At 32.6% G+C, this 10,830-nt stretch overlaps 1 protein-coding gene across 4 annotated transcripts in view; it reads right to left on the bottom strand.

The window, feature by feature from the left end:
- The window catches only part of LOC124427645 (zinc finger CCCH domain-containing protein 13), a 28,151-nt gene extending 19,071 nt beyond the window's left edge, over positions 1-9,080 (bottom strand). For 2 of the 4 annotated variants that reach the window (XM_046970831.1, XM_046970830.1), the window contains exon 1: positions 5,268-5,494. In XM_046970831.1, coding sequence (XP_046826787.1) covers positions 5,268-5,479 — 212 coding nt within the window. In that variant the 5' untranslated portion in view covers positions 5,480-5,494. Of the gene's footprint in view, positions 1-5,267; positions 5,495-8,526 lie in introns of those variants that run through there. The other 2 variants (XM_046970832.1, XM_046970833.1) reach the window with 2 other exon arrangements.
- Positions 9,081-10,830: the final 1,750 nt, after the last annotated feature.

The raw sequence follows: 10,830 nt of genomic DNA on the forward strand, positions 1-10,830 counted from the left end.
AAGAAGAATGATGATTTGTTCAGGTCGAACATGATTTTCAAGAGTAATTTAGAACAAGGCGAAAATAAATCTTTGGTAAGAACCAGCTAAATTCCACTAGGGCATACATAAATACTACATATCTATGTATGTATCTATGTATATATGTGTTGGTGTCTACTCTTTTGTCACGATCCTTCTACTCTAGATAGATTGGTCACGATGTTCACTCGGCCGAGAATATGTACAAGACGGTTTCGCACGGTACGAATCCGGTTTTGTTTTTATTTTATATATGGTTATATTACTTTCAGCGAAAGAAGAACGCGTTGTATTGTTTATTATTATTATTTGTGTATATCTATATCGAATAATACGTATAATATACGTTTCATACAGAAATATTATTAATAATAAATATAAATCAATATATATATATATATATATATATATATATAAGTATATTATCTTTATATGTAAATATTTAAAAATATACAAAATATTATTTTTAACGAAGGAAGAACACGTTGTTTTCCTTATTACTATCTATATGTATATCTATAGTGAATAATACTTCTAATATATATGTTATATACAAACATTATTATTCATGGATCTGCGTAGTTATATATTATATAAACGTATATTGTCTTTGCATGTACATAAATACTTGAAAACTTCTATACGAACATATTACTTCCAGAGAAGGAAGAACGTGTTGCTTTGCTCATTATTATTTATGTGTATATTTATATCGAATAATATGTATAATATAAGTTTTATATACAAATATTATTATTCATAGATATAAATCAATATCTATGCCGATATATATAAATGTATATTATTTGTGTATATATATATATAGATATTTAAGAATCTCTATACAAAATATGTACAATATACAAATTGAAATAATAACCATTGGCATGTAAAATAATAATTCATTTAATAAGTAACTTTGTGTGCTATTCATTCCTTGGTCCTTTGAAGAGAATAGATTCTAGGCTAATTAAATAATAACATTTGAAACAATAATTGTCTTTTAAATTTTCATAAAATTATTTTTTCTTTTAAATATGTATTTATATTTTTCTTCAAATTTTCTCTTATTCAAATTACACTTTATACGTTCAATTTCCTTTTATTTTTTTTCTCCTTCCGAACTAATATTTCCACAATAAATTATAAAATCATCTAGACATTTTTTATTTCTATAAAAGATCACGATTATTTATTTTTTATTTTATTTTTAACGAGTATATTTTTATGTGAAGAATCAATTTTCTTAAAATTATTAAAAACGAGAGCTATTATACAAAAAATTAATCGAACTTAAGTTAAGAGAAAGTAGTGGATTTTAGAGATTGTTATAGGATCCTTAAAATATTTTCTTTAGAATGTTGAAAATTTATGGCAAATTTAATGCGGATACGTTGAATAGTATAGAATCTTTTATATAATAAACATACTTTGACTTTTATATACACCTATATACACACACACACGTAGCAGATTAGAAAAAAACTAAATATTTTATAGCAAATATTCGTTTCATTTTAAGATTAATAAACAAGACATTAATTCTGGCAATAGTTATCAATTCAGATTATATCTACCTATTTGATTTCTGTGGATACACATTTCATACCAATAGAAAATATTTGTAACGTTCATCATGGTAAGTATACAATATATGATTATCAACATTAAAGACATAGAACGTCGTTGAATAACTGTTAAAATAACGATACGTAGACGCTTTATTATATTATACTACTTATTAATAGAGTCATATTTATATTGTCTGACACGAACAATTTATTCTAATACATTTTCCCATGTGTAAAGAATTTGTATGGAATAATATTCCATAGATATTATCAGGTACGCGTTTCTTCGATTATATGTGATAAAAAGAATCGTATCCGAATTTCTTGGAAATTATATATGCATATACATATATATGTATATATGTACATACGTAATCTCTGATGAAAGTTAATATACCTCGATCAGCGTGAATCTCGTTACGGTAGTTCGATGCTCGGTATTTACAGTTTCGATCCAATCTTAAATCTTAGATCCGTTAGAGTTGCGTTAGATTGACTACTATATCTGGCCTATGCCCTTGGAAACGAACATTGTTTATTTCTATTTCTTTCTTTCTCTCTCTTTCTCTCTTTCATTTATTTCCATACGACTTATGATTCGTGCCAGTTGCGTATATACTATACATACAACATATGTATGTATTTACATAAATCGAGTTTCTGCATCAATGCACCGAGATTTATAATCTGGTACGTGTGTCTTGCACGTGCAATAGTTAATTATGCGTTTACCAACCGCTAAGCTTCATATCATTGTACGATAATATCGCGAGAAAATGTTTATTAGTCGAATTTTTTTACTTCGTTGTATTAGACAACCGGAGTTTCCAAATTTTCAATCATAAGTCTTGATTGTCTATACATATAATATCTGATTGCCGTGGTAAGCATGTTTCTACCATAATAGATGTCACGATAATTTCTTCGATAGAGAACTTTTCCTCTTATTAAATGTTAAAAGTCGAGCAATGCCTTGCTCAAGATTCAGACTTAATGCCGCGTAGCTTCTCGTGACGAGTCGTTGAGATTATCCACGAACAAGTCCGACATCAACCTAAGTACTTACCTACACGGTATTTCGAAAATACGTCTTCTGGGATTACGTTAACGTCTTTAAATCCGCGAATCGCTATACCTTTTAACGTTTACCTCCTTCATAAGATTTTAACCGATTCTTCGTGATCACGACGTACCAATCGAGATAGCAAGACTGAGAGAATTAAAATATAACGATGTGTTAGATCACATAAAACGTAACGTTGATAATTATTAAAAAGAATATCGATTTACAATACATTGTTAGAATGTTTCCTCGCAATTACTTTTTTTTTTTTTGTTTTGACAATGTCTAATAATGTCTAATAATTATTATTATTATTTTTTATTTCATTTTTCAATTCTCAATGTTCGAGTATGCGAGTTCGTTCAACCAGGAATCGATGAAACAACGTACTCTTTCATAGATACTTTAATATATAGATATATACGTAAATATATATATAATAATGTTTAGCTTGAAATTTTCTACAGGAATAAGTAAGTGCTCCCACGATGCTTCACGACGTTACTACGAAGTAGTCGGGAAGCGTTTTGGTCGCTTTTGCCGGCTGAAGAAAACCGGCTAGGAAATAAAATGATTTCACTCTTGGCTGCGAATAAAATTTATTCGAGCGTAAAGTGCCGTTTCGCGTTGTTTTATCGGTTCATTGTGTAAGATCGAGTCGTTCTCGAAAGAAAATATAGTTTTGTCTGTTATCCGATACTGGGACAAAATATTAAAGAAAAATATTTCCGATCGTTTCCGCGATAAGATCGTGTTCTATTATCCTTCACTTTTCCGGTGAATTATATTGTATTATATATTTGTTTATTTATTTATTTTCTTTTCGATCGATTTTTATCCCCCCCCCATAAAATATTCGTTCGACGTTTAATTCGATTGAAATTCATCATCGAAGAAAATAATTTTTGTATTATTTGAACAAGTTACATCAATCGTTTCTTTTCGAGATATTTTTCGTATAAAAATATCACGAAACGTTAATATAAATCGATAATATCTATTCATTGGAAATTATTTTTTTTTAAATAGACATTTTGCGAAAGCGATATCACGCAACATCGAATACGAACAAACCATCATTGATGATACATTTTAAACGTATACCATTTTTGGTCATTAACCTTTTTATTTTAGAAAGAGTATGTATGCTTTGATATTAACGACTGATTGGACCTAAAAAAAAAATAACAGTTTCTCTCAGTATATTTCAAAGATTAACGTTATGATATTTTTCGATATCTCGTATATTTTCACAATCGAGTTATTTTATGAAGGACGAAATGTAAATTTCGTGATTAATTTTTATTTATCGATGTTCAATTATCTAAGAAATATCTTAAATTTTATTTAACGTTTTAACGAATCAGATTATCGTTTTCGATATTTCTGTATTTCCAGTTGATTTGTTAAATGGCTCGAATGAATCTTAAGGAAGGCGTAGTGTTTCGTGTAATGCGATTTAAGACGAAGCGGATTTTAATCCGTTTATATATATCTAGCTACTTCAAATTGATCGATTTACGATTGATTTAAGAATAATGAGAATGTTATTGAAAAACGCAAAATGACATCTCTCATTAAACACCTTTTTCTGATTTCGATGGGAAATACTAAAAATCAGAAATTACAGATCACTTTTCTATATGCACTTTTCTCTATATGCGATTATCTCGAGAAAAAAATAAATGAAGTACTTATGTATCTATGTGATATCGATTGACGAGATAATCGAGAATCGAAATGAGTGCAAATTCGAAACGATACTTTGATTTTTCAATTTAGCATTGTCACATAGTAAAAGAAATCTGATTTGAAGCAAATCGCCGATAGGGATTAAAACGAAACGAATTTCATTTGAAATACATTTTCGTTCATATTTTTTCTTCTTTTTTCTTTTTACGTGGGAACTTTTTTTCGTGAGAACAAAATGATAAATTCTTCCGGCTTTTTGAATAAAATTCGAATAAACGAGAAAGTCAATTTCCGAAAGAGATAACTTGATCATTTGCCTTTACTTCTTTTTCAGAATCTAAATAATAAATGAACAAACGTAAATTGCTTATATTTCTTTTTATTTCCCTCCTTTCTTCCAATAATTTAAACGACGAACACTAAATTGAAAGAAATCTTCATTCGTTACTTATTACGTTCATTATTCAAACTCATTTTACTTAATTATTTCCTGTTAACGAATTATTTCCTACGGACATATTTAAAGTTAATTATCTTCGTTAAATATTATTCATCCGCAATAAGTCGACATATCGAATGAATAAATCTTATATATAATAATTTCGATTCTGTCGACTGTCTACGGACATACAATAAAAAGAATGACAAAATTATGTATACTTACGTACTTACGTATGTACTTACTTACATACATACATACATGGGAAATGGCGGACATGCTTGTTAAAGTAATCGCCTATCTCGCGATATACTATACATATATATACACACACACACACACACACACACACACACACACACACATATATATATATATATATATATATATATATGTATAATATATATCATATGGTGAACTGAATTTTCACTGCCAACTATGATCGTCCGTCGTTACTAACAGTACAACGTACGATTAGTACCGGATCATTACGCGTCCCACGATGATTCTTTCGAGAGAGTTCTTGTCGCGGTTCTTTGACCTCAAGTTAACCACAAACTTCTTATTTGTAGGGTCGCTCTGTTCGTCGCCGTCGTCGTCGTCGTCGTTGTCGTCGTCGTCATTGTCGTCGTTGTCGTCGTCGTCGTCATCATCGTCGTAGTCGTTGTCGTTGTCTCGTTCCTGAGGGTACATGTCCTTGAGAACGAGTACGGAGTGATCCTTGAACCGAGCAGGAACGTTGTTCGACTGGTATCGTTGCAAAACTAATTTCTCGTTTAACCACGAAAGTAGATATATAAACGATATATACATATATATATTCTCACAAATGTATTCTGTATATTAATACATATGTATAATTTATAGAGTATGGTTGTAAAGGATAAACGGTGCAATCATGAAAGTAAATTCCTACCATCGGTGACCCGCCTTTCAACGTAATTTTCTATCCAACGTTTTCCAAGCCCTTCGCTCGTTCCGTGTAAATCTCGATTTGTCTTTCCCATAAGGGAAAGGTAGGTATATCGAGAGTGTACATACCCATTTACATTGTATATACATATACATTAAATATCTATGATGGTGATTGGTTATATTATATAAATACGTATCGAAAACGAAGGTTTTATCGTTAGGAATCTGTACGATATGAAAAATAACGTTTTATATTTACATCAACTGGAAGTATATGGGATCGTTTACGTAACATTGTAAGTATATATATGTATATGTGTGTGTTATATATATATACATATATAATATCGTATAAGTATCTTACTTCTCCGGTGGTATGCGTCTAAGCGATCTATAGATATAGTACGAAACGAGTCATTGTACGCTTTACAAGGAATTTACGACCGAAGTGATTTATCGTTGTTCCGATAATCGATCGATCATTTTTCACATACAAAATATCCGTTATTGCGATATATATATATTTATAATAGTAAATTATATATATTATATATATATATATATATATATATATATATATATATATAAGAATATATGTGTATATAATTTACTTTCTTTCTTTCTATATATATAATTTTTTTAGATCGAATATTGAGAACTTATTTGAAGAAACTTTTGTTATATTTATTTCTGTAATCATTTTCTCTGAAAAAAAATGATCAATTGTGAAAAAAGCCAAAGAAGAAGAAGGAAAAGAAAATGTAGGTGTTGACACGGTCAAAAAATCGGTCGATTAACGATAAGCCTCGTTACGAATGTAACAGGATCAACCATAAAACTATTGGTGCGTTTGATTATGGCGAAGTAGCTGGTTTATTTTTCCGTCGGCGTATCTCGTCGGAGAAAGCCGGCGTACTCGTCGGCTCGTTCTGTGTCGTAACAACGCGCTGTGCGATATTGTTTATGAAAAGAGAGCCGACGAAAAAATGTCGAATGTTCGGCCTTCGGCTTGTCCCTATATATACATGCATGCATACGTACATACGTACATAACAGGGTAGAGCATGTAAATGGAACAGTTGAAGGTCTTCGTTCATATTTAACAGATGTTTTTTTTTGAAAAGATTATTCTTTTAAAAAAGATAAGTATAACGCTCGTTTAGCGATAAACAAATTATTCGATCTTTTTCAAATTTCCATTTAAATATCTCAACCTGTTCATACATAGGTATATGGGTACATAAATGTATTCATATATATATATATATATATATATATATATATATATTTATTTATTTATATGTAAATATGTATATATATGTATATATGTATTTTATATATACGTGTATATATATATATATATATATATATATATATATATATATATGTATAAAAAGATGTAGAGACTAGGCGTGTCGCCTCTAACGGGCTCCTCGCAAATTAAATTCACTTTCGAACGTGCGTACGGAATCCGCCGATCGAAAGTGAACGTAGACGCGTTAGAACGAATGTGTACGGGCGTTCGTTAGAATGCGTGTGATTGTACGAGCGAACTCACTCGGGGACAATTTTTAACGAGAATTTTCTGACCCGATAAATAATCACGTACGTTCGACGTTCAAATTTTCGACGTGTTGAGAACATTAACGAAAGTTATATTCGTCGACTCGTTGTCTTATACGACTACGTTGAGTGGTCATAAAAAAAAGAAAAAAAAACAGAAAAAAAATTCATGGAACGTTCGATGAGCACAAGGCATGTTTGTCGACAGCACGCCAGGTTACGTGCTGGATAAAAAGAAAAAGAAAGAGAAATAAAGAGAATGGGTGTTACGAACTACCTTCAATTCTTTGCTATTCTCAACTAGGTAATAGCTTTATTCGAGCGAAATTAGCTATATAAAAGAATCGAGAAGAAGAAAGCGAATTGGCGATGTTCTTGGGTGGAGCATATCGAGTGGAAAGTCGAACGTGTGTTGGAATCGATGACGAAATTTGCTCGTTTCAAAATGAGAGAAGAGTAAAAAAAAGAGAGATTGTGCTATATAAAAAGATAGAGAAAGAGAGAGAGAGAGAGAAAGAGATAGTAAGAGCAAGAGTAAAAGAAGAGCGGCCATCTTTCTTTTCTTCTACCCTTTGATTAATAAAATAAAAGAGTTTGTAAGAGAGATCGACACGAAAACGGTATATCCGCTCGCGTTATGCTTCGTTGTTTAGCGCTGAGAAAACGATTTATCGCGAACACGATCACGCTCGGATCTTCCGGGAGATGTTTCAAATGATGATTGAAAAATTCACGATTTCCTGTATTTCTTATTATCGGCACGATAACTTACGTTCAATTCTCCTTTCACCCTTACATTCACACTATATGATTTATTTTTTATTCTATTTCGAATTTCGTTTCGGTGTTGCCAACAACTCGAACAACTTTTCGCTGGAAGAGTTCACGTGGAGAGTTTGCGATTATTGCCACAATATCTGAAGGAAAACGTTTAACTGAGATTCGCGCGTTTGTAAGATAAACACTGTGATTATACCGGTCTCCCTCCGATGGGGTAATACAAAATAGAATTTCATTAGACTGGTTGAAGTCGCGTGCTCTTTTTTTCCCCTAACTCTCCCTAAGAACGTTCAGTTGATCAACAATTTCTAACCGCGAATCACCTATTTTCGTTATTTCTTTTTTTTTCCTTCAAACAAAATATCGTTTCACTCTTTCCTTTTCTCTCTCTCTCTCTCTCTCTCTCTTTTTCTCTCTCTTTTTCTTTTTAACATCAAGATAGAATAGACTAATGATAAGTGAAATTCACTTAAGACACCGACCTGGTCTCACGGCTCCGCTGTTTCTTCGCTGTTTAATCCCTCATGAAAGCACCGGTCCTCTCATGAAAGCACACTATGAGAAAGAGAGAGAGAGAGCAAGAGAAAGAGAGAGAGAGAGAGAGAGAGAGAGAGAGAAAGAGAGAGAGAGAGATAGAAAGAGAGAAAGAACACTTTTCCTCCTTTCTTTTTCTCTATATTCAGTACACACAATATAGTGTTTAAAAGTAAATAATAAAATAAAGTAAATAACGAAAGGATAAAGAATATAATAATAAAATAAAAGAGAGAGAGAGAGAGAGAGAGAGAGAGGGAGAGAGAGAGACAGAGAAAGAGAGAGGGGGAGGGGAAAAATAGGATAGAATAGACACGGATTCACTCGCGTTAATTAAAAAAAAAAATACAAAACCCCCGAAGGAAATAATATCTTTTGTTCGCACGTTTTCGAGATAGTGGCAAGACGACCGCGCGTCCGGTCCAGTCAGAAGACTGCGGTCTGGAAGTGGAAAAGCCAGCAGCAGGAGCGTTGCGCTTGGCCCACCGTCGTCTGGTCGAGCTTTCTACCAGCCGAGGATAAGATTGAGGAGGGGAACTCGGACTTGCATTGGCGTCCTCCTACTCCTTCTCGATTTGACGTTCCACTCTTCTTTGCTGTTACTACGTTCAATGGCGTAGAATCTTATTGCCTTTCTGATGGTTTTACGGGTTCTGTTGGAAAGGCTAACTCCTTTTTCTTCGATTCCTTTCGTATGAAACTCGAATACACCTGCGTCATCACAAGACAAAGTTAAGTTAATGAATTGTTAGATCGAACAATCATTACAAGTTTTCATTAAGGACAAGATTCTATAATATTGATAAATAGATTTTAGATTCGATAGATATAGAACCGTCTAGGGGAGGGGGAGCGAGGTAAGGGCGGATGTATAATTTTCTAATCGGATGGATTGGAATACGATAAACGAGAGAAGCTCGAGTTTAACCGCAGAAATAAGAAGAAAGGATTTGAAGTCGATGAAACCGCAGGGACCAGGCTTCCCCGAATCATAAATAATATCTTATAATGTTCGTTATAATCGTCGTATCCCTCGAATATCTATCGAAACAAAGTGAAAGTGGAACGCGTGCTCTCTCGACAAAAGGACGTGCTAGAGCTCGACTCGCAAACGCGACATATGCGGCGAGGGCCAACTCGCCGTTATTTTCATACGATCGATAGCCATTTTGATGATGGTCTACTTCGTTTAAATCGATCGATTAAGAAATTTCGATTAATTCTAGATAATTACTTGCCACTTCCTCGCCATAGTTCCTTTTCTTTTCATTTCTTTGTTTTGTTTGTTTTTTCCTTTTTTTTTCTTTTACACATCGAACACATAACTTTTTTTTTTCATTGGAATCTCCCTTTCGAGAGAATCGGAAGGTCGACTTCTTCGAGTTCAATGCCTCTTAGGCTCCTTTAAGGACAACCGATCCTTCTTTATCTTTCTTTATTTACTCGAAGATAAAGTCCTTAGGAGTATCTTACGAGATTTTTTATTTGAGAAATTGAGACTTCGTCGTCGTAGAAATTTATCACTTATGTTAGAAAAGACTACTTTTTTCTTTCTTTCTTTTTCTTTTCTTATTTAATATCACCGAGTTTCTATGCGCTTTCCGTCACGCCCATTGATCTTTCAAAAAGGGATCGTCGAGAATTCCGAACAGCTCTGGATAAACTCGCTCGTGATATTTGCAAATGCGATGAGTAAGGTGAAGACAGACAGAGAGAGAAAGAGAAAGAGAGAGAGAAAAAGAGATATTCTCTCTTTCTCTTTCTCTCTTTCTCGACACGCATTGTTTTTTTCTTCTTCGTGATACGATCTACCCGCAAAACCTTATGATTTCTTATTAGAATGAAAAAAAACGAAAAAGAAAAAAGAATGAAGGTGTGACGAAAGCAAAACGAAAGGTGATTTCGATGCTCTCTCTCTCTCTCTCTCTCTCTTCCTCTCTCTCTCTCTCTCTCTCTCTCTCTCTCTCTCTAGTAACTTGGCCTTGTCTCTGAACTCTATCGCGTTCTTCTACCCGTGTTAGATAAATAAATATATGGAAAGGAAAAAAGAAAAAGAAAACAATTTTGTGTTCATCTTCTACGATGGAAATATCAAAGAATGACTTTCTACGTTAACGACTCGTTTGATCTTTTCGAAGTATCGTTTGAGATGGGAAATATTGATTATTAGAATAGGGTAATTTCGATTAATAGGAATCTCCGGGTCAACTTGACACGAATTTCAGACGTGTTAGAAAGTTTGTTTAGTATTA

This window comes from Vespa crabro, chromosome 10, assembly GCF_910589235.1.
Source record: "Vespa crabro chromosome 10, iyVesCrab1.2, whole genome shotgun sequence".
NCBI classification, from domain to species: Eukaryota; Metazoa; Arthropoda; class Insecta; order Hymenoptera; family Vespidae; genus Vespa; species Vespa crabro.